Source organism: Bombina bombina, chromosome 6 (genome assembly GCF_027579735.1).
Source record: "Bombina bombina isolate aBomBom1 chromosome 6, aBomBom1.pri, whole genome shotgun sequence".
In the NCBI taxonomy this organism is placed as follows: Eukaryota; Metazoa; Chordata; class Amphibia; order Anura; family Bombinatoridae; genus Bombina; species Bombina bombina.
Window position 1 is genome coordinate 887,278,174 of NC_069504.1, and position 25,267 is coordinate 887,303,440.

The window sequence follows — 25,267 nt, forward strand, 5'->3', positions numbered from 1 at the left end:
TAAGTCTGGGAGAAATTTATTAATCCTAGTGGCTAATATCTTTGCAAATATCTTGAGGTCGGTGTTCAACAGAGATATAGGTCTGTAGTTTTCCGGTTTGTCTGTTTTTTTGCCTGTCTTGTGGATTACTGTTATGTGTGCTGCAAGCATATTGTCTGAGAATCCCTTCTCTTTTAGTATAGAATTAAATACAGCTGATAGTGGGGCCAACAGGTGGTGCACATAGGTCTTATAGTAGCGTGTGCTTAGTCCGTCAGGTCCTGGGCTTTTACCGCTGGGCATGTTTTTTATTGCAGTCTTAATTTCTTCGTGTGTGATAGGCGAGTCTAGATACTCACTGTCTTCCTTCTCTAGGGTGTTCAGATGTGTGTCCGCTAAGAATTCCTCTATTTCTTCCTGACTGGTATTTTTTTGAATGTTATAGAGTTCCTGATAGTAATGCCTGAAAGTTTCTGCTATTTGTTGACTATCCCTATGCGTTTGCCCTGTGTGATTCGTCATAGAGTATATATGTGCGTCTAATTGCTTTCTCTTGAGCGTCTTAGCTAATGCGGGTCCTATTTTGTCTTTGCTGTCGAAATATTTCTGTTGTAGTCTGGTAGCTTGCTCTTGGTAAACCTTCAGCAAGTGGTTATTTAAGTCTTGTCTGGCAGCGGTCAGTCTCCTCAAGATTTCCGGGGAGTCGGGGTTAAGTTTGAGTTGGGTTTCCCAGTACTTAATTTGGGATGTCGTAGAGTTAACAAACTGTCTATTTTCCCTTGTTTTTCTCGCCTTGAGCCTAATGAACTCCCCTCTCAGAACACATTTGTGCGCATCCCATACTGTGGAGGCGAGGTGTCTCCAGCCGGGTTTTCCCTGAAGTAGTGTCCTAATGCTGTATCTATCTCTGATTTAATCAGCGTGTCATTAATCAAATGTTCATCTAGCCTCCACATAAAGGGTCTTATAGGTAGATCTGGCCAGTGCATTTTACATACAACTGGGGCGTGATCTGACCATGTCATTGGTAAAATGGTGGAGCTCACTACATTCGTTAAGCCTTTCTGATCTGTAAGGAGGTAGTCTATTCTAGTGTAGAGGTGGTGTGGGTGTGAATAGAAAGTGTAGTCACGTTTTTGTGGATTCCTTGTCCGCCACACATTGTGTAGTTTTAGCTGATGCATCTGAGTGTTAATTGTTCTGATTACTCTTTGATGTGTGCTAGAGTGTCCCAAGGAAGTGTCTAGTGTGGGGTCTAGTGGGAGATTGAAATCACCCCCTAATAGGATTATTCCATTTGAGTGTTCTAGAATCAGGTTCATGACTTGTTTGAATACCAGCTGTTGTCCCTGATTGGGAAGGTATACATTTACCAGTGTGGTAGGTGTGCCAAACATTGTCCCTATTACCACTAAATAAAGGCCATTGGGGTCTTTTATAACTCTGGTCGGACTAAAATGAATATTATTTCTTAGGAGGATTCCCACCCCCCCTTTCTTGGAGTTTCCTGAGGCTAGATATGAGGTTTTGTACTTGCTGCTCAAAAATCTTGTCTCTCTGCCCTTTTTGAAGTGCGTTTCCTGAATGAATAGGATATCACCTGACTCCCTGTATAGATTGTTAAAAGCAATGGAGCGTTTTTCCGGGCTATTGAGTCCCTTTGCGTTTATTGTCAACAATGTAATGTGTCTGGGTGAGGTGTAGTCCCCATTGTCTCCAGGTTGTCTCGACAAAATTTTTAGTGTTAACTGTAGTGTGTTACCTCTAGTTTTAGATGCTCTTAAGTGCCTGAGTGCGAAGTGAGCCTACCGTATACGCTGATGTAATGCGTGTCTCTGTGGACTTCTGGTGACGCATGTGTGCCTATCAAGGCAGGAAAGAATATCAGATGAGTGCAACAAAAAACAGTTAATCACAGTATCCTGACGCCAAGTTCTGTTGTGTATCTATTAATAGTAGCAATTGATTTAAACCAAAGTTCAAGCTATTCAAAAACAATGCAAAAGACAAGTTAAAGAGCAAACTATGCAATAATACAACTCCTAATTAGTATAAACAATGTAAACAATATAATGAGGGCAGTATCCCTGTCCCCAAACCCTGTGAAGAAAAAGAAAAAATATATCTATAGTTATTTAGCATACGACCTGGTGTCCATGTTTCATATCAAATGTCCCCTTTTGGTGTTACTCATCAGAAGTCAGTCCCTGTGCAGGTTCCCCCTGCAGTTGTTTTTTCACATCGGGATCTCTCCCTTGTTTGTCTGGATTTCGTGATGTCGATGGTGGTGCCCTCTGGTCTGTTTGATGGCGGCCGTTTCCTAATTGTTGGATCATCTCTGGGGGCTGAATTTTTATTTGCAAGATGTCACAGAAGTGTGTCAAATCCTCTGCCGTCTTGAGTACTGCTGTGTTACTTCCTCTGGTAGCAATGATACAAACTGGGAAACCCCATCTGTATGTAATTCTTTGTTCCTGTAGTACTCTTGTGACATATTGGAGATCTCTTCTGTAGTGTAGCAGGACTGAGGTCCTGGAAGACTTGTATCCGATTTCCCGCATGTGTAATCTCTTGTTTTGCTCTGGCATGTTTCATGATTTCCTCTTTGTCCTTAAAGTGAAGCATTTTTAGAATCACGTCTCTCGGGGGAGCCTTGGGAGGGGGTTTTGCTCTCAGCGCTCTATGCGCCCTTTCTATCTGCACTTCTGGAGCATTGTTATCATCTTTAATCGTTCTGAACAGGGCTTGTAGACAGCCTTCTAAGGCAGCCGGGAGAATGGACTCTGGGATTCCACGTATTCTCATGTTATTTCTCCTCCCTCGGTTATCCAGGTCCTGCACTTTTTCAAGCAAATGGTGGATAGTGTCATCTTGTGCATATACCAGCTGTGACATGTGTTGTATGTCGGTATCCATAATATTATGTCCCTCCTCTAGTGTCGTGACTCTCTGCGTTATACGAGTGATATCTTTTTTCAACTCTCCGTACCAGGTTTTGACCTCTGATATTATCTCTTTTAGGTCTTGCTTCGTACAGAGTGGCAGCAAGTCCTCTTTTGTGAGCCCCGTTGCTGCTAGATCAGTATCCCCCATGTCAGTCGGTTTATCTCTTTGCTGGTCCATCCCTACTATTTCAGGATGGATGTCTGATGCGGGGTCTACAGGTCTCAGATATTGCTGTAATGTTTTAGAGCGTGGTGTATTTTCTGTTCTATTAAGTCTGCGGCCTGGCATATTGCTGGCACCTTCCAGCATGTGGCGTTTAATAGATGATTGGTTATAGTTTGTTAGTAGTGCCTTTGCTTTTTTTTGGCCCGCTCTGCATACACCTCCACTTGAGTAAGAAACTTTTAATGGGTCTTTCAGAATGAGGCTTGTATAAGTAGTGTACTTTCTATATCTGTTGCCAAAGTTCTTTAAATTCTGTGCAGTTTTTATGCTTTTATTTAAATAGCTGCCTGAGGCTTTAGCTGCCTTGTTTCAGTTATAAAGTGTCCCAAAGTGTTTGTATGTAATTGTCTGTTTATTTATTTGATTTCCACTTTCTTAGGCCTGTTTTTTTTCCCCTGTCATGTAGGGGGTGTTCTGCCAGCACAGTTGCTTTGTTACTGTCTTATGTCTCGCTGTTACTATGCAGGGCCTTTCTCCCACTGCGTACTGCTTATGTATGATTTATACCCCCTCTTGTCTCTTAATTACCATCTGCGGTTTGTGCCTACAGCGGACACTTTTCAAGGTGTTCCGTTATATGGTGGTGGTGTCTGGGCTACTCCCACGCTTTATAGCGTGTCTTTACATACCGCTACTATGCCCTCCGGATCTAATGCGGCTCCTTCCTGACTCCCGGTCAGCTCTCACTCTCTGCGCTCTCCGGTCCGCTGCGGGCTTATTCCCGTGTGCTTGTCTGCTGCTGTCCGAAGTGTGCGCCTGTGTCTCTGCTTTTCTTAAATGCGCAAGGAAGTGCGCGCCATTTCAGTTTGGGCCGTGATCTCTGCGTGAGCCCGGTGAAGTATTGCACTCAGCCTTTTACTCTTAGGTTGTTGCCAGGGGGTTCCGGGGGATCTAACTGTCAAGGGGGATCAACTATCGTTTATAAAACAGGTGCTGCATGGGTTATACCAGGGTTTTAAGGGATCAGGGCCTGGGAGCTCTTACTTCACGCGGCCATCTTCCTGATCAGCCAGGCTCCGCCCCCCGCCACAGGATTTTTTAATGTAAAAAAGTGTGCCACGGCAAAAAAAAAAAGGTTAAAAATCACTGGTTTAGAGGATAGAAGGGAAAGAGGTGACATGATAGAAACCTTCAAATATATGAAGGGACTTAATAAAATAGAAGCTGAATGCATTTTCCACAAAAAAACAAATGCCAAAACAAGGGGTCACAATCTAAAGTTAGAGGGTAGCAGATTCCGGAGAATTTACCCGATCGTATTCAATATTTTTTTAAGTGATTTTTGAGTGCATTTTGAGGCCCATTTATCAAGCTCCGTATGGAGCTTGAGGACCCGTGTTTCTGGCGAGTCTTCAGACTCGCCAGAAACAGCAGTTATGAAGCAGCGGTCTAAAGATCGCTGCTCCATAACCCTGTCCGCCTGCAGATCGCCACAATTCAACCCGATCGAGTACGATCGGGTTGATTGACACCTCCCTGCTGGCGGCCCATTGGCCGCAAGTCTGCATGGGGCAGCGTTGCACCAGCAGCTCTTGTGAGCTGCTGGTGCAATGCTGAATATGGAGAGCGTATTGCTCTCCGCATTCAGCGAGGTCTTGCAGACCTGATCCGCACTGTCGGATCAGGTCCGCAAGACCTTTGATAATTCAGCCTCTTTGTGTTAACATTATGTACACAGTCTCTCCCTACAGGTTAAGGTATTCAGGCATGCTACACCCCTGGATACATTAAGGGGACCATAGGGAGAGACTTTATATATAATGTTAACACAGTATGCAGTTAAACACTATGGAGTATAGGATTCTGCTGCTGAGCCTGAGACCTACCTTATATGCAGAAAGAGTTGTATTTGCATGCCTCTGAAGAACTCAACCAAGCACTACCGCTACCAAGCAGAATCCACTGAGTGCTTCATGTGTCCTCTATGTGTGCTGTACACCTTCATAATTGACCTGCTGAGTTGAATCTCAGATCCAAATACACACAGAAACCGGCTGGTACATAAAGCATACTGTCTGATACACACGCACCAGCTGGCTGTGACACACAAACATGTTGCTAGTGGTACACTCAATGCAGTGGCGTATTTAGGTTTTGTGCTGCCCTAGGCACTCAAAATTCTGCTGCCCCCCCTAGGTTTTAGGCTTTTTTCGGTCATAATATTTTTTGGTCAGGGCATAATTTGTCTTTTGTTTAGAAAATGTTCACCCCAGGACTTGTATGTATGTATATATATATATATATATATATATATATATATATATATATTTATATATATTTAGAGTGAGTGTGTGTGTATGTATGTATGTATGTATATTGCAATCAGCCAATAGGATTGAGCTTTCATCCTATGGGCTGATCCAATCAGCCAATAGGATTGAGCTCGCATTCTATTGGCTGATTGGATCAGCCAATAGGATGAAAGCTCAATCCTATTGGCTGATTGCAACAGCCAATAGGATTTTTTCAACCTTAATTCCAATTGGCTGATAGAATTCTATCAGCCAATCGGAATCTAAGGGACGCCATCTTGGATGACGTCATTTAAAGGAACCTTCATTCGTCAGTAGTCGTCGGATGGAAGAGGATGCTACACGTCGGATGTCTTGAAGATGGAGCCGCTCCGCGCCAGATGGATGAAGATAGAAGGTGCCGTCTGGGTGAAGACTTCTGCAGGCTTGGATGAAGACTTCGACCGATTCGTTGAGGACTTCTCCCGGCTTCTTGTAGGATGGATGTCGGATCTTCAAAACTGTAAGTAAATCTTCGGGGTTAATGTTAGGATTTTTTTAAGGGTGTATTGGGTGGGTTTTAGTTTTAGATTAGGACTTGGGCCTGCAATAGAGCTAACTGCCCTTTTAAGGGCAATGCCCATCCAAATGCCCTTTTCAGGGCAATGGGGAGCTTAGGTTTTTTTAGATAGTATTTTATTTGGGGGGTGGTTTGTGTGGGTGGTGGGTTTTAGTGTTCAGGGGGTATTTGTATTTTGATAGATGGGTGATTACTTTGGGGCAATGCCTCCGCAAAAGGCCCTTTTAAGGGCTATTTGTAGTCTATTGTAGGCTAGGGGTTTTTGTTATTTTGGGGGGCTTTTTTATTTTCATAGGGCCCTTAGATTAGGTGTAATTAGTTTAAAGCTTTGATCATTTATTTTTTATTTTTTGTAACTTAGTGTTTATTTTTTTGTGTAACTTAGTGTTTGTTATTTTTTGTAACTTAGTTAGTTTTTTGTAACTTTGTAATTTTTTAGTGTAGATTTAAAGGGCCATAATACCCAAATGTTTAAACACTTGAAAGTGATGCAGCATAGCTGTAAAAGGCTGACTAGAAAATATCACCTGAACATCTCTATGTAAAAAAGAAAGATATTTTACCTCAAAAGTTTCTCAGTAGCCACATCCCATTGTAAAGGACGTCTAAGCAGCATATTAGTATGTCTGTCCCGGGACAGTGGACGGGCAAGCTTACGTGCACTCTCATCTTATTTCCCTATTCAGTTTAAAGGAAGATTGCATTGAAATTTTATGAGAGTTAAGTGAAATCTCATGAAATCACAGTAAAAGAGTTCATGACCTCAGCACTGCTGATGCTGATTGGCTGCTGTTCATTTCTTCATTTTTTTTTTATTTTTACCTGCAGCTGGGAGCAGGTGAAGTATAACTTTTTACACAGAACTTACTCTGCTGACCTGAGGAAATTGTGAGGTAAAATATCTTCCTTTTTTACATAGAGAAGCTCAGGTGATATTTTCCTGTCAGCTTTTTATAGTTATACTGCATAAGTTTCAAGTGATTTAGCATATTAGTATTATGTCCCTTTAAATTATTTGAGTAGGGTTAGGTGTTTAAATGTATAATATAGTTAATTTAATTTGTAGTTTAATGTAATTTTAGTTTAAAAGTTAGGTTAGATTAATTATTAATTTAATATAGTTTAATGTAATTTTAGTATAATAGTTAGAATAGGTTAATTAGTAGTTTAATATAGTTTAATTTAAATCTAAAGGTAAGTTTAAATTTATAAGATAGGAATGAGTTAATATTTAATATAAAGTTAGCGGGTTGTTAGGTTTAGGGGTTAATAGGTTAATTTAGTTTATGGCGATGTGGGGGGCTGGCGGTTTAGGGGTTAATATATTTATTTAGTTGTGGTGGGCTCCGGGAGCGGCGGGATAGGGGTTAATACTTTTATGTAGGTGGCGGCGGTGTAGGGGGTGGCAGATTAGGGGTTAATAAGTATAATGTAGGTGGCGGCGGTGTCGGGCAGCAGATTAGGGGTTAATAAGTATAATGTAGGTGGCGGTGGTGTAGGGGGCAGCAGATTAGGGGTATATGTTTGGGTGTTAGGTGTAAACGTAACTTTTATTCTCCCATAGGAATCAATGGGATATCGGGCAGCAGCGAACATGAGCTTTCGCTGCTTTCCGACTCCCATTGATTCCTATGGCATCCGCCACCTTCAGGGCGGCGGAATTAAAACCAGGTACGCTGGGCCGGAATAGTGGCGAGCATACCTGGTAGTTATTTGATAAGTAGCAAAATTAGTCAGATAGTGCCGAATTTGCATTCGGAACATCTGTAGTGACGTAAGCATCGATCTGTGTTGGACTGAGACTGGCGGATCGTATGTTACGTCACAAAATTCTACTTTTGCCGGTCTGTAGCCTTTGATAAATAAGGCGAATCAGGCTCGCCACAATTACGCTGCAGAATTCCAGCGTATTTGCGGTTGACGGCTTGATAAATAGGCCCCAATATGTCTAGATAATTTCACTAAAGCTGTTATCTACATCTGCTTCTCTGCAGATAAACAGTAAGTAACTGTGGTAATGAGGACTATGCCAGTATATATATATATATATATATATATATATATATATACACAGGAAATGTGTATAAAGATTAGTGGATTGCGAACTGATTTTGTGTACAGAGATCACTATGTGCAAAGATAGTGTGTGCACTGTGCACATGTGTAAAAATTGGTCTATAACACATCGTGCATCTGTGTCAGGACAGATATTTTTGTTTGGGAAATGATTGTGTGCCTGTACAGTGCAGTTATTGGCATCTATGGAGGAAGTGAATGTTCCCTCTGGTTTTGCACATCTGCAGTCAGATTCTTGGGCAGAGATATTTAAAAAAAAAATCAGCTCAAGCTAAGACGTGATCCCTCATTCTAAAGTGTAGAATCTTTTTTTTTTTTTTTTTCACATAAGGGGTCATTTGAACCTCTATTTATCACACTTTCAGTTGGAGTGCTCTAAAACTACATCTATTTTTGACTAAAAGTAAGTCCATATACCCATGTAACATTCTATGTTTTTATCTTGTTTTAAAAAAATTATATATATATATACATACGTTTGTATGTATGTGTCTGTATATATATATATATTTATCAAACAAAATCCCTAATACCATAAGTCAGAATCTTCAAATCCAGAAAGATCATAATCCTTAATGTCTAAAATCCAGAAAATCAAAATGCACAAAGAATAAAATCCCTACATTATAAAATCCCTAAAATTAAAATCCACAGATACCACGAAGTAACATTCCAACTGTAGGTCAGCAGGAGAGAGAAATAAATACGTCATTATCCTCCAAAAAAAAAAAAACAGACACACTCCTTCTTTAGCAATTTCCTGCTGGGTTGTGCAAGAACAAGGCAACTGTGAGAGAGAGAGAACAAGTAGGCAAGGCAAACAACAGGCATTCTGGAGAGAAGAGTGAAAAAGATAAGGTCGGGAGAATTGTAAAGAAAGAAGTGCAGAAACCTACCAAGTGAGAGAGGTTAGTGTGGTAAAAAAAGATTATTAGAGATAAAGAAGGTGTTTGTGTAGTTGGTTTGTATAGTATGTGTAGTGTGTGTCTTTTGGGAGGGGCTAGCACTGCTGCTGCCAGGGCTTTTGTACTTGGCATGATATAGTACAGGGGGCAAGTACTGCTGTTAGCAGTGATGGATGTACTTGGTATATTAGTGTGTCTAGAGGAAAGAATGGCTCTGCTTCTGCCTGTGCTGTGTACTTATGCCGAGCTGTCATAACACTATTGGATAGTATAACTAGGGTTGCCAGGTGTCCCCAAAAGTAATACTAAGTAATCAGCAAGTGACCAGGCAATAGTAACTGATGGGGTAAAGCAGTGGCTCTCCCCAAAATTGTATCTTAGACTCCCCCCAGGCCCCCAACCCCACCTTAAAGGGACAGTCAACTCAAAAATGTTTATTGTTTAAAAAGATAGATAATCCCTTTATTACCCATTCCCCAGGTTTGCACAGAAAACATTAATATATTAATACACTTTTTACTTCTGTGATTACCTTGTATCTAAGCATCTTCTGACAGCTCCCTGATCACATGACTTTTTATTTTGTATCTATTGACTGGCATTTAAGCCAATTACTGCTGTGTTGTGCAGAACCCACGGGCGTGAGCACAATGTTATCTATATGGCTCACATGAACTAGCACTCCCCTGTTGTGAAAAGCTAATTATATAACAATAATATAGCAATGTTGGTTTTGCAAAGCTGGGGAATGGGTAGTAAAGGCTTTAGCTATCTTTTTTAAACAATAACAATTTTTGTGTTGACTGTCCCTTTAAGTTGAGCAATGATAAAATCCCCTCAGTTTCCATTAACAATGAAGCAAGGATTTGAATCCCTGTCTGTAGCAGTAACATGCACTGGGCAGTGATTTTACCCTTCTAGGCTTCCAGTATCCAAAAAAAAAGAGCAAGTGTTTTATCCTCTTGGCAGCAATGTTTTTATTTTTATCATCCTAACACAAAGGGGGAGATTTATCAAGCAGCCGATGCTGCTTGCACCATAAGTTAAGAACCAGTGGTCTTAAAGGGACAGTCTAGTCAAAAATAAACTTTCATGATTCAGATTGGGCATGCAATTTTAAACAACTTTCCAATTTACTTCTATTATCTAATTTGCTCAATTCTTTAGATATCCTTTGTTGAAGAAATAGCAATGCACATGTGTGAGCCAATCACACAAGGCCTCTATGTGCAGCGACCAATCAACAGCTACTGAGCATATCTAGATATGCTTTTCAGCAAGTGATATCAAGAGAATTAAGCAAATTAGACAATAGAAGTAAATTAGAAAGTTGTTTAAAATGACACGCTCTTTCTAAATCACGAAAGAAAAAAAATTGGGTTTCATGTCCCTTTAAGACTACGTAACTAGCTCTAGATTATGTCTGCTGGCCATTTAATTAAATCTAACCCAAAGAGTGAGTTTCCCAGTCATGTAGTAAACCTAATGTGTGCCAACAGGAGAAGGAATGTAACCTGTAGTATGCAGAGCATTTTATTTAGCTGTGGCTAAGGGACCTAATAAAACTGGACACTTAAGTGTCAGTATTTTGTTTAGATTTGACTAATTACAAGTTTAAATGCTGGACTGTCTAGTTCTCTACTGGATACCTGGTAACCCTATGTGTTACACATTATTTTAAAATTCTTCTCCATATCACAGTAGAGAGAACCATCCTCACACAATGAAAAGTGAGACGTATTTATCTTACTGATGAACATACCATTTCATCTAACACACACCTGGCATCTATTCGCATCGAATACAAATAATCACCTAGATTATAAGTTTTGCGTTGTGGCTTTTAACGCTGGCAATTTCAGCGTCAAAGCAGTAACGCACTATTGCGTGTCGGTATAGCTATAAAGCAAGCATTTTAGCCTGTAACGCAACATCAATCCGGCACTCAAAAAAATGCGGTGAGGCTAAAATGCTTGCTTTACAGCCTATACCGACACGATCCATACCGCCATCTGAGAGCAGTAGTTATGGATTTTGTGTAACAAAAATGTTTCACAAAACTAAACTGTTACAAAGTGCACTAACACCCATAAACTACCTATTAAAGGGACATTCCAGCCAAAATTGGAATTCACATGGATGCATTTCACTTTTGAATATGAGCATTTTTGTAATATACATGCATTAGCAAAAATGCTTCTAATAAAAGTTATAATTGTTTTAAAAGTGTATTTAAGTATGCACCGTGCACCAGCATTTTAAATATGGCACTTGCTCAGAGAGCCTAAGGTGCTTGTACCATCCGGTAATGACTCAATTTGTTTATTGCTTATATGATACAAGTCCCACTGGTGCTGTAAGTGTTAGTTTTTCTTGTGAGCTGCTGGTGCAACGCCGTCCACTGCAGACTCGCAGCCAATCAGCCGCCAGCAGGGGTGTCAATCAACCCGATCGTACTCGATTGGGTTGAATTCCGGCGATGTCTGTCCGCCTGCACAGATCAGGCAGACATGGTTATGGAGCAGCGGTCTTTAGACTCGCCAGAAACACGGGCCCTCAAGCTCCATTCAGAGCTTCATAGATAGGCCCCAAAGTCTTTATATTCTCTGTGAAATTGTTGTACTGGGTTGCTCCACAATTTTTTGTAGCAGGTTTGATTTTTGAGTTGTTTGTCTATTTCTTTTAAGTATATTTCAGTGGGCCATAGCACTATATTCCCACCTTTTGTTATGTGTGTGTTAGTTTTATGTAGTATGTGTATGTTACGTGTGTGTTAGTTTTATGCAGCATGTGTATGTTATATATGTGTTAGTTTTATGCAGCATGTGTATGTTATATATGTGTTAGTTTTATGCAGCATGTGTATGTTATATATGTGTTAGTTTTATGCAGCATGTGTATGTTATATATGTGTTAGTTTTATGCAGTATGTGTATGTTATGTGTGTGTTAGTTTTATGTAGTATGTGTATGTTATATATGTGTTAGTTTTATGTAGTATGTGTATGTTACGTGTGTGTTAGTTTTATGTAGTATGTGTATGTTACGTGTGTGTTAGTTTTATGCAGTATGTGTATGTTATGTGTGTGTTAGTTTTATGTAGTATGTGTATGTTATATATGTGTTAGTTTTATGTAGTATGTGTATGTTATGTGTGTGTTAGTTTTATGTAGTATGTGTATGTTATATATGTGTTAGTTTTATGTAGTATGTGTATGCTACGTGTGTGTTAGTTTTATGCAGCTTGTGTATGTTATGTGTGTGTTAGTTTTATGTAGTATGTGTATGTTATATATGTGTTAGTTTTATGTAGTATGTGTATGTTACGTGTGTGTTAGTTTTATGCAGCATGTGTATGTTATGTGTGTGTTAGTTTTATGTAGTATGTGTATGTTATATATGTGTTAGTTTTATGTAGTATGTGTATGTTATATATGTGTTAGTTTTATGTAGTATGTGTATGTTACGTGTGTGTTAGTTTTATGCAGTATGTGTATGTTATGTGTGTGTTAGTTTTATGTAGTATGTGTATGTTATATATGTGTTAGTTTTATGTAGTATGTGTATGTTACGTGTGTGTTAGTTTTATGCAGCATGTGTATGTTATGTGTGTGTTAGATTTATGTAGTATGTGTATGTTATATATGTGTTAGTTTTATGTAGTATGTGTATGTTACGTGTGTGTTAGTTTTATGCAGTATGTGTATGTTATGTGTGTGTTAGTTTTATGTAGTATGTTTATGTTATATATGTGTTAGTTTTATGTAGTATGTGTATGTTACGTGTGTGTTAGTTTTATGCAGCATGTGTATGTTATGTATGTGTTAGTTTTATGCATCATGTGTATCTTATGTATGTGTTAGTTGTATGCATAATGTGTATGATATGTATGTGTTTGTTTTATGCAGCATGTGTATGTTATATATGTGTTAGTTTTATGCAGTATGTGTATGTTATGTATGTGTTAGTTTTATGCATAATGTGTATCTTATGTATGTGTTAGTTTTATGCATCATGTGTATCTTATGTATGTGTTAGTTGTATGCATAATGTGTATGTTATGTGTGTGTTAGTTTTATGCAGCATGTGTATGTTATATATGTGTTAGTTTTATGCAGTATGTGTATGTTATGTATGTGTTAGTTTTATGCAGCATGTGTATGTTATATATGTGTTAGTTTTATGCAGCATGTGTATGTTATATATGTGTTAGTTTTATGCAGCATGTGTATGTTATATATGTGTTAGTTTTATGCAGTATGTGTATGTTATGTATGTGTTAGTTGTATGCAGCATGTGTATGTTATATATGTGTTAGTTGTATGCAGCATGTGTATGTTATATATGTGTTAGTTTTATGCAGCATGTGTATGTTATATATGTGTTAGTTTTATGCAGCATGTGTATGTTATATATGTGTTAGTTGTATGCAGCATGTGTATGTTATGTATGTGTTAGTTGTATGCAGCATGTGTATGTTATATATGTGTTAGTTGTATGCAGCATGTGTATGTTATATATGTGTTAGTTTTATGCAGCATGTGTATGTTATATATGTGTTAGTTTTATGCAGCATGTGTATGTTATATATGTGTTAGTTTTATGCAGCATGTGTATGTTATATATGTGTTAGTTTTATGCAGCATGTGTATGTTATGTATGTGTTAATTTTATGCATAATGTGTATCTTATGTATGTGTTAGTTTTATGCATAATGTGTATGTTATATATGTGTTAGTTTTATGCATAATGTGTATGTTATGTGTGTGTTAGTTTTATGCAGCATGTGTATGTTATGTATGTGTTAGTTTTATGCAGTATGTGTATGCTACGTGTGTGTTAGTTTTATGCAGCATGTGTATGTTATATATGTGTTAGTTTTATGCAGTATGTGTATGTTATGTGTGTGTTAGTTTTATGCAGTGTGTGTATGTTATGTATGTGTTAGTTTTATGCATCATGTGTATCTTATGTATGTGTTAGTTGTATGCATAATGTGTATGTTATGTATGTGTTTGTTTTATGCAGCATGTGTATGTTATATATGTGTTAGTTTTATGCATAATGTGTATGTTATGTACGTGTTAGTTTTATGCAGTATGTGTATGTTATGTATGTGTTAGTTTTATGCAGCATGTGTATGTTATATATGTGTGTTAGTTATATGCATAATGTGTATCTTATGTATGTGTTAGTTGTATGCAGCATGTGTATGTTATGTATGTGTTAGTTTTATGCATAATGTGTATGTTATATATGTGTTAGTTTTATGCAGCATGTGTATGTTATGTATGTGTTAGTTTTATGCATAATGTGTATCTTATGTATGTGTTAGTTTTATGCAGCATGTGTATGTTATGTATGTGTTAGTTTTATGCATCATGTGTATGTTATGTATGTGTTAGTTTTATGCATAATGTGTATGTTATATATGTGTTAGTTTTATGCAGCATGTGTATGTTATGTATGTGTTAGTTTTATGCAGTATGTGTATGTTATGTATGTGTTAGTTTTATGCAGTATGTGTATGTTATGTATGTGTTAGTTTTATGCAGTATGTGTATGTTATGTATGTGTTAGTTTTATGCATCATGTGTATGTTATGTATGTGTTTTATGTAGTATGTGTATGTTATGTATGTACGGTTGCCACCTGCCCCGGTATCACCGGGACAGTCTGGACTGTTGCATTAGGTGACATAGTTACTGCTTGCCAGAGACTTCTGCTAGTTTTTTTCCAGCTGCAACAGTTTCTGCTGTCTAAATAATTACCGGAGCCGTACGGGATGTCCTTAAGTTTTACTGTTGTGCTGCTAACATGGATGGAGGAGGACTTGGATCTGCCAGCTGAGAGAGGGAGACTAAGGTAACCGCACTCGGCCTCAAAAGATGGGTTAACCCCTTGGCTGCCAGGACATGCTGCATCACATTGTTTCGTATTGTGTTGCAGACTTGCAGTGCTCTCTGTCATTCAAGGAGTTGATTGTGATATTGTAAAGTATATAGTAAGTATATAAAAGAACAGCGGTTAAACATTCAGTAATTTTTTTATTGAATGACAGCTCATACACACTGACTCCATAACACCTCACACACACACACTGACAGGCAGCTCACTGACACTTCACACACACACATTGACAGGCAGCTCACTGACACTTCGCACACACACTGACAGGAAGCTCACTGACACTTCATACGCACACTGACAGGCAGTTCACTGACACTTCACACGCACACTGATAGGCAGCTCACTGACACTTCACACACACACACAATGACAGGCAGCTCAGTGACACTAATCACACGCACACTGACAGGCAGTTCACTGACACTTCACACACACACACACACACTGACAGGCAGCTCACTGACACTTCACACACACACTGACAGGCAGCTCACTGACACTTCACACACACACACTGACAGGCAGCTCACTGACACTTCACATGCACACTGACAGGCAGCTCACTGACACTTCACACACACACAATGACAGGCAGCTCACTGACACTAATCACACGCACACTGACAGGCAGCTCACTGATACTTGTCACGCACACTGACAGGCAGCTCACTGACACTTCACACACACAATGACAGGCAGCTCACTGACACTAATCACACGCACACTGACAGGCAGCTCACTGACACTTCACACACACACTGACAGGCAGCTCACTGACACTTCACATGCACACTGACAGGCAGCTCACTGACACTTCACACGCACACTGACAGACAGCTCATTGACACTTCACACGCACACTGACAGGCAGCTCACTGATACTTCACACACACACTGAGATGCAGCAAAAATGGTAAAATATATTTTATTAAGGCTATGTGAAGCCACATTCCAATCACACCCCAGTCACACCCCCACCACGCCCCAACCACACCCCCCCAACCACGCCCAAATTCAAAGTTTCCAGGAATCGGCTGGGCAAAAGGTGGCAACCCTATATGTATGTGTTAGTTTTATGCAGCATGTGTATGTTATGTATGTGTTAGTTTTATGCAGCATTATGTATGCAAACCAAGAAGGAGCAGCAGAATAGAGTGGCAGTTTCCTGTCAGTGGAAGCCTGTGACATTTTCTAGCCAACCAGCATTCTCAGGAAGAGAGAGGGAAGTGAAAGGACGATTTTTAATTTATTGCAGACAGAGCTGCCAGTGCTCCGAGGCTCAGATCTGTGGAGGAACTAGAGGAGGCTATGAACAGATACATCCAGTGGTTTTGTCACAGTAGCAGCAAAACAATGCTGGTGGTATTGCTACTATTTTAAGTGGGTCAGTTACACATAATGTTTGTGTAACACTGTCCGAAGGTTGTGTCCCAAACAATTGAAACAGTCTGCCAGCAGCCACTGCTGTTCTTGTGGCTCCTGTAGTAGCTGCTGGGGAAGGAAAGTGCCTGCAGCTGCGTTTTTTTTCTCCAGACAAAGTAGTATTTAGTTGTCACTCAAAAGGAAAATATTATTTGGCAGACTTAGAACTCTGTAATGAAATCATAAAAAAAGAGCAGTGGAGAACTTATCTATGGTGACATCTATTCACACTGCGTACTTATCAGGGATCAAAGGCCCTCAACAACTTATGCAGCGTTGGGCGAAAACCCAGTGTCACCAATTTTTTGTCTAATGGAGCGATTACATATATACGGCGCAGTATATAAGTTATGCACATATATTTTACCTGTCGCCCGCAGTTTTTACTCCCATAAAGTAACAGAACCGGCATCGCCAGTCAGTATCACATATTCAGAGCAAGGACTTACGCACGCAGAATGGAGAAATTGTACTTCAATTCAACCTCGCCACACATAGGCAGGCACAGCAAGCCTTGAGCTGACTATTAAAGTACCATAACTCCCTGGAAGCCTTAACAAACACCTAACGAATGCGCAATATCAACATCTAAACCACCATTCCCCCCACATCACAATAACTAAATATAGTATTAACCCCTAATCCGCCAACCCACACATCGCACAGTACCTAATAAATGTAATAACCCCTAATCCGCCATTCCCTCACATCATTACACTATTAACCCCTAATCCACCAACCCCCAACGCAAACAACTAATTAACCTATTAACATCTAAACCACCAACCCCCCCACAAAGCAAACAACTAATTAACCTATTAACCCCTAAACCACCAACCACCCACATCGTAAAGTATTAAACTAAGCCCCCTAACCTAAAATCCCCTTAGTTAAACCCAATTAAAATAAACTAACATAAAATAACAAAATACTACCTACCTTAAAAATGTATTAAAAATTACCAAAAAAACAAAACACAAAATACTTAAAAACTAACATTATCCAAAATAAAATATACTAACTTAACATTAAAATAAAAAAACTAACATTACATTGAATAAAAATACCTAAGATTACATTAAAATAAAAAAAAACTAAGATTACAAAAAATAAAAAGCTAACATTACAGAAAATAACAAACTAAATTATCCAAAATAAAAAAAGTTATTCCTAATCTAATACCCCCTTAAAAACAAGAAAGCCACCCCAAAATAAAAAAAAACCCTAATCTAACAATAAACTACCAATAGCCCTTAAAAGGGCCTTTTGTAGGGCATTGCCCTAAGTGTAACCACTCTTTTTCTAAAACAAAATACAAAGTACCGGGGGGCGTGTCTGACCAGCTATCCGGTGCGGTCGCATTCTTTTGAGCTCTGGCTGAGTTCCTTATATTCCGCCGAATAAGAGAAATCTCCTACAGCAAACCCACTTAGCAGGCTAACTGGGGGCATACAATACATCTGATAGAAAGCTGTATTTTTTAAACCGGAGATTGAAAACAGACATTAAGGGCCTTGTGCGGCGGCACTTTATAGGCAGCGCCACCCCCCTCAATAACACAAGGGTTTTTGGCTTACTCTGCCACAACAATTTCCCAACATAACTCTTACCAGTGCAACTGAACTATAAGCGAAGAGGACCAACTGAGATCTGTAGAGAAGGCCGATAAAGAGTGGTCTAAAAACACGTTACAGCTAAAATGGCTGCTGCTGAAATAACTGACCCGACAGACACTTTTGGCGCCCACTGGCACAAACTTGAGTTGCTATTTCAAAACCTTATAGAACGTGCACCATTGGATTTTCTGTTGAACCGCTGCCATGAAAGAGAAATACCTACTGCAACTGAGGCTGAGACTGTTGTGATAACTCCCACCGACCTAAGCTGTCAGAGGAGAGAACCAGGACACTCAAAATGCACCTCTAAAGCAGAGCAAGGTTCTCAAAAGAAAAAGGCGCCATTGACGATGTTGACCAAAGCACTAATAACAATAAAAAAAGAAAGCAGCTCACCGAGCGCATTGCAAACAGACAAAAAACTAGATGGCACAAGAAGCAAATCTCTGCGGAGAGGAAGCCTTCCGATACCCACAACATTCACAAAGAGGCCAGGGGGACCTCGCAAGAGAACAAAGATGAAAACCGGATGAACTCCTCATCCGCAAATATAGACCCGGTGAATATCGGTGGAATACCTGACTGCCAGCTAAAGAACCCTTATAATTGGTACCGATACCTGTACTTTATAATCTTTCTTAAAGGGACTATAGGAAAAACTAACACCGGACTTATCCAGTCATTGATGTACTCTGACAACCGCCTGAGGGATGGTATTTAAACAATAGGGCGCTCTCCTTTTCATATTTAAGGGGAAAAGACTCTATATCATGTTACCTTTTATGTTTGTTTTTACGTAAGATTAGCTGTTATAGCTAATTAAAATAATGCTTTATAGTTTAGTATGTTCATCTCTTTTGGTTTGTGAGAATATGTTTAAAAGCCTAACACTATACTAGCTGTATTTAAGAAAGATCAGCAATACTTAAGTCAGATGTCCATATTTCATATCGTTAGTTAAAATTTTTATAGCTCAGCAGGATTATTTCATTTGGTTTGGGTGAACATGTTTAAAAGCCTAAAATTATACTATATTAGCCACCATACCGCATTACTAAACTCCATAAGCTTTCACTGTAATACTGTATGATACTTTTGTCTTCTATGGTTATATTTCTGAGGATACATGTGGTGGAGACATTGATGTTATCACACTGTTATTACTATGTATATGTGTGTTTTTTCTGGGGGTACGCGGGGGGCTCCCGTTTGGACACTTAATGCAATACGGATACACAGTGGGACATGTTTCCACCGCTTCTATTCAAATGCTTGATCTGTTGCCAACTTCTCCCTAGTGGTCAGCAGTGAGGACACGGGGGCGATGCAAATATGATATACTTTGCTCTTAGCAAGGAGAAATAAGATTTAGCAAACGCTTAAAATATCGTTGAGGACAGGTATACGTCAATATAATGGAAGCCATCTTCATACACACAAACATACTGAGGAATGATAAGTCATGTTAACATTTGTTAAGTATGGTCATTCATAACATTCATTCACGTGACCTGCCCCGGGATTGGCCACTCAAAGGACACGTGATCCCACAGACGGAGTAACGGCTGAAGAACGCCGACTACAACACCGAGTGATACAATCAAAAGTCTAAGGTACTGCAAAGCAAGACACTGCATATAAAGTGTAATTTTATCACACTAAGAAAAATCGGCACCATTTAAAATTGGATACAATTATATACTACGCTGGATACTAATATTCATGTACAAAACAGATTGACTATCTTTCTATAGCAACTGACAAATTTTCTATTCAGGAATTCCTCAAATTCTTTTAATAGTTGTGGCCACAACTTATGCATAGAGACTACTATATAGGATTTTACATAGGCTTCTTAAATATTTTATTGAATGTTTTATTGAATAATTTTATTAAATTCACTCCTAAAAAATAAAGCTTTAATAAGCTTTTTTAATTTTGTACATTTTCATTGGAAGGTATAACTACATAATTGCGTGAACATATATAGGTATATATAGCCATATATATATATATAAAAGTGCATTGGAGCCCTTTGCAGTTAAGTAGATGAAAACATATAAAAACATATTTAGGCAATATTCATCCTATATAATAAAAGGCCAAGTGTGTTTGTCCGAAGCTGTCATGCGCAGTAGAGACTGTGCGCGAGGACAAACACACCTGGCCTTCCAACTGACCTGGCGTTGTGTGGTGGAGTGGGCATGGCCGGGCAGGTGCGGAGTGGGTGTGGTCGTGCGTGACGTGATTGTGGCCGGGCGGGGCCGGGGCCGGGCGGGCCGCGGGCGGGGCCAGGTGCCGGGGCCGGCTGCCGAGAGACAGAGAGCTTTAAAAGGGGGGATAGAGAGAGCAGAAGAGGGGGGATAGAGAGAGGGAGAGAGACACAGCAAAAAAAAAGAGGGGGGAGAGAGACAGCAAAAGAGAGGGGGGAGAGAGACAGCAAAAGAGAGGGGGGGAGAGAGACAGCAAAAGAGAGGGGGGAGAGAGACAGCAAAAGAGAGAGGGGAGAGAGACAGCAAAAGAGAGGGGGGGAGAGAGACAGCAAAAGAGAGGAGGGAGAGAGACAGCAAAAGAGAGGGAGGAGAGAGACAGCAAACATAACCTTTCTGTGTTTTCAGACAGCAAAAGAGAGGGGGGAGAGAGACAGCAAAAGAGAGGGGGGAGAGAGACAGCAAAAGAGAGGGGGAGAGAGTGCACAAAAGAGAGGGGGAGAGAGCACAAAAGAGAGGGGGAGAGTGCACAAAAGAGAGGGGGGAGAGTGCGCAAAAGAGAGGGGTGAGAGTGTGCAAAAGAGAGGGGGAGAGTGTGCAAAAGAGAGGGGGGAGAGAGCGCAAAAGAGAGGGGGGAGAGAGAGCAAAAGAGAGGGGAGAGAGAGCACAAAGGAGAAGGGGGAGAGAGCGCAAAAGAGAGGGGAGAGAGCGCAAAAGAGAGGGGGAGAGTGCGCAAAAGAGAGGGGGAGAGTGCGCAAAAAAGAGGGGGGAGAGAGCGTAAAAGAGAGGGGGAAAAGCGCAAAAGAGAGGGGGACAGCGTGCAAAAGAGAGGGGGAGAGAGCGTAAAAGAGAGGGAGAGAGAGCGCAAAAGAGAGGGGGAAAGAGCGCAAAAGAGAGGGGGAGAGAGAGCAAAAGAGAGGGAGAGAGACAGCAAAAGAGAGGGAGAGAGATGGGGGAGAGAGTGCAAAAGAGAGGGAGAGAGAGCGCAAAAGAGAGGGGGGAGAGAGCGTAAAAGAGAGGGAGAGAGAGCACAAAAGAGAGGGGGAAAGAGCGCAAAAGAGAGGGGGAGAGAGAGCAAAAGAGAGGGAGAGAGACAGCAAAAGAGAGGGAGAGAGACAGCAAATGAGAGGAGAGAGAGAGCAAACGAGAGGAGAGAGAGCAAACGAGAGGGGGAAGAGAGAGAGCAAAAGAGAGGGAGAGAGACAGCAAAAGAGGGGGAGAGAGAGCAAAAGAGAGGGGGGAGAGAGAGAGAGCAAAAGAGAGGTGGAAGAGAGCGCAAAAAAGAGGGGGGAGAGAGAGAGAGTAAAAAAGAGGGGAGAGAGAGAGTAAAATAGAGGGGAGAGAGAGAGAGCAAAAGAGAGGGGAGAAAGAGAGAGAAAAAGAGAGGGGAGAAAGAGAGAGCAAAAGAGAGGGGGGATAGAGAGAGAGAGCAAGGGGTGGGACTGCTGTACTGCAAAAAATGGCCCGTGTACACAGGCTTTAGGACTAGTATTTAATAAAGTGTTATACTGTGTATTTACTGTAAATACTTGACATTCCAATGTTCTATGTAATTTTATATATCTGCTGAGGCCAGGCTACGTGGCAGGGTACTGTAAAATGTCCTCCCCTATAATGTGTTCCCAGTGACCTGTTTTGCCTGATAGAGTGTATTAAATTGTTTATTAATACAAATTATTTTACCTTTATTTTGTCATTTAAAATACCTATTTTGCCTTTTATATATAAATTCTGAAAAAAATCAGTATTAAAGCTGAGACCCCAAAAATAAAAGCAAAAAAAACAAACAAAAAGCAGCCCCCATATTGTGCCAATGCATTTGGAGCCAGCCATGTGGTTTATCAGTTTTCAGAACTGGAAAAAGCTTCCCTTTTTAGATTTGAATTTAGAGTAAAATAAATAATAAAAGTATATTACAAAGCAATGTTCTCCACAGACATTTTTTCCAAACGGCATTATGAAGAAGTCGTGTGGCATTATGAAGTAGTCGTGTGGCGTTATGAAGTAGTCGTGTGGCATTATGAAGTAGTTGTGTGGCGTTATGAAGTAGTCGTGTGGCATTAGGAAGTAGTCGTGTGGCGTTATGAAGTAGCCGTGTGGCATTATGAAGTAGCCGTGTGGCATTATGAAGTAGTCATGTGGCGTTATGAAGTAGTCGTGTGGCGTTATGAAGTAGCCGTGTGGCATTATGAAGTAGCCGTGTGGCGTTATGAAGTAGTTGTGTGGCGTTATGACGTAGCCGTGTGGCATTATGAAGTAGTCGTGTGACGTTATGAAGTAGTCGGTGTGGCGTTATGAAGTAGTCATGTGGCATTATGAAGTAGTCGTATGGCGTTATGAAGTAGTCGTGTGTGGCGTATGAAGTAGCCGTGTGGCATTATGAAGTAGCCTTGTGGCATTATGAAGTAGCCGTGTGGCATTATGAAGTAGCCGTGTGGCATTATGAAGTAGTTGTGTAGCATTATGAAGTACTCGTGTGGCGTTATGAAGTAGCCGTGTGGCATTATGAAGTAGCCGTGTGGCGTTGTGAAGTAGTCGTGTGGCATTATGAAGAAGTTGTGTGGCGTTATGAATTTGTCGTGTGGCATTATGAAGTAGTCGTGTGGCATTATGAAGTAGCCGTGTGGCGTTATGAAGTAGCCGTGTGGCATTATGAAGTAGTCGTGTAGCATTATGAAGTAGTTTTGTGGCATTATGAAGTAGCCGTGTGGTGTTATGAAGTAGCCGTGTGGCATTATGAAGTAGTTTTGTGGCATTATGAAGTAGCCAAGTGGCATTGCAAAGTAGCTGGGTGGGGGCAATATAAATTGAACATTTTTTAAATTAGCTAATTTTAGCTTAATATTGGCTACTATATTAGCAGGGTGGTCAAAGTCAGCTGGGTGGTGCACCTGTTAAAAAGGTCCTGTGGAGAACACTGCAAAGGTTTTTACTAGACATAATGAAACATATTATATTAGAATGTTGTTTACTGGCCCTTTAATTTATTTATTTGTATAGTAAAGGCATTAACTTGTGATTTCTGTCATGTTGACATGGACAGCTGTGTAAAAAACATATTGACGTAAGAGAATTAAGTGAGTTTGTTGTTGAAGATGCCTTGAACTAGAGACTATACCAAGGTCATAGTCACAACAGGAGAGGCTGATAATGTAGCTACTTATTATAAAAACTTAATAGGCCTCTATCTTTTGCAGTTCATCATGGCAGGTATTCCAGCAGTCCCCCCAGGCTTGGAAAATCTTCTTCAGGTGAGTCATGTGAATGTGTTAATGGTATAGCAGTGCACAGTTCTTTCAGAATAATTATTAAAGAGACACTCAAGTCAAAATAACACTTCATACTCTTTCTGAATCATAAAAGTTTAAGATACTTCCATTATCAAATTTTGCACAGTCTTTTTATATGCACTCTTTCTGGGGAACAAGATCCTACTGAGCATGTGAACAAGCTCACAGAGTATACTATACTAGTCTGTGATTAGCTGATGTCTGTCACTTGATACAGGGGCCAGAAAATGGGAGAGAAAATAAATTTCTCAGAAAAAAATCTACTGCTTATTTCAAATTGAGAGTAGGGGGCATATGTATAAATGTGCGAGCGGACATGATACGAAGTAACGTATCATGTCCGCTGCACATCACTACACATCGATAAATGGAGACAGCATATGCTGTCGGCATTTATCATTGCAGCAGCAGTTCTTGTGAACAGCTGGTGCAATCCCGCCCCCTGCCGATTCGCGGCCAATCGGCCACTAGCAGGGGGTGTCAATCAACCCGATCATATTCGATTGGGTTGATTTCTGTCCGCTGCCTCAGAGCAGGCAGACACGTTATGGAGCAGAAGTCTTTAGAGGGCTCACCAAAAACAAGGGGCCTCAAGCTCTATACAAGGTTGATAAATATGCCCCTAAGTGTTAACTAATTGTCTTTTTATTATGCACTTGTTAATTATGCAATTCTACTGCATCCAGTGGTCCTTTAAGATGCTTATGCTATACTGAAGCTAGAGAGCAAAAGAGCACAGGATTAAAATAGTATTTACTGAATAACACTGTAAAATACATTATACAAGCTGTATTAAAGCAGTGAAGAACCCCAGCTGCAGTCAAGGTCACACTTTCTAATATTGTTCTCATTAGTAAATTGCTTGCTGCCTATGTATCTCCCATACAGTCTAAGCAGCTCTTCCTAGAAAACTGCAAAGCAATTCAAAATCCAATAGTGATGTAGCGAACATAAAAATTTGGGTTCGTGAACAGCGAACGCGAACTTCCCCAAAAGTACGCGAACCGGGCGAACCACCATAGATTTCAATGGCCAGGCGAATTTTAAAACCCACAGGGACTCTTTCTGGCCACAATAGTGATGGAAAAGTTGTTTCAAGGGGACTAACACCTGGACTGTGGCATGCCGGAGGGGGATCCATGGAAAATTACATAGTTGATGCAGAGTCTGGTTTTAATCCATAAAGGGCATAAATCACCTAACATTCCTAAATTGTTTGGAATAACGTGCTTTAAAACATCAGGTATGATGTTGTATCGATCAGGTAGTGTAAGGGTTACTAGAAAGGTCAATTGCAATCTGCAATTGAAAGAGTGTACTTGGTAGCACTCAACAGCAAAATACTGGTAAATTGGCCATATATGCCTAGGTACTCGGCCCCAGACAAGACGATTTAAAACTTAACTTTTATTTATTTAATAATTAAAAAAGAAAAAAGGGTATTACAATTCCAACTGGTGTAGAAATGGGAGAATGTAACTCCTGAGGAGAATAATCTGACGAATAAGTGATATGCTCTCCAAGTTGTATCTACTTGAAGAGGGGGAAGAAATAATTTTAAATGTAAGAATATCCAAGATTATGGGATTATATTTCTTTCCTTGTTGCTAACCCCCTCTTTTAAATAGATTCCTCACAAATCTAAGGGGTGAGTGAGACCACTTTATAGAGAACCCCCAATTATAATTTCCTGATGGAATATACTAATATAGGAGTCAGAGTTGTTAATATTGTACTCTGAAATATCATGCAATAGTCACCACGCACCTGAACAAGTATAAATTGAAAATTGGTAATAAAATGAAAATGCTCTAATATATACCCCCCGTACTGGGTACTAGATATATTACTCTTTACTACTGAATAGACTCAAATTGC

At 40.0% G+C, this 25,267-nt stretch overlaps 1 protein-coding gene across 10 annotated transcripts in view; it reads left to right on the forward strand.

The window, feature by feature from the left end:
- The window catches only part of LOC128663865 (phospholipid scramblase 3), a 201,994-nt gene that overhangs the window by 77,532 nt on the left and 99,195 nt on the right, over positions 1–25,267 (forward strand). For 8 of the 10 annotated variants that reach the window (XM_053718422.1, XM_053718416.1, XM_053718423.1 and 5 more), the window contains one exon: positions 23,297–23,350. In XM_053718422.1, coding sequence (XP_053574397.1) covers positions 23,297–23,350 — 54 coding nt within the window. Of the gene's footprint in view, positions 1–8,790; positions 8,946–18,767; positions 19,503–23,296; positions 23,351–25,267 lie in introns of those variants that run through there. The other 2 variants (XM_053718419.1, XM_053718420.1) reach the window with 2 other exon arrangements.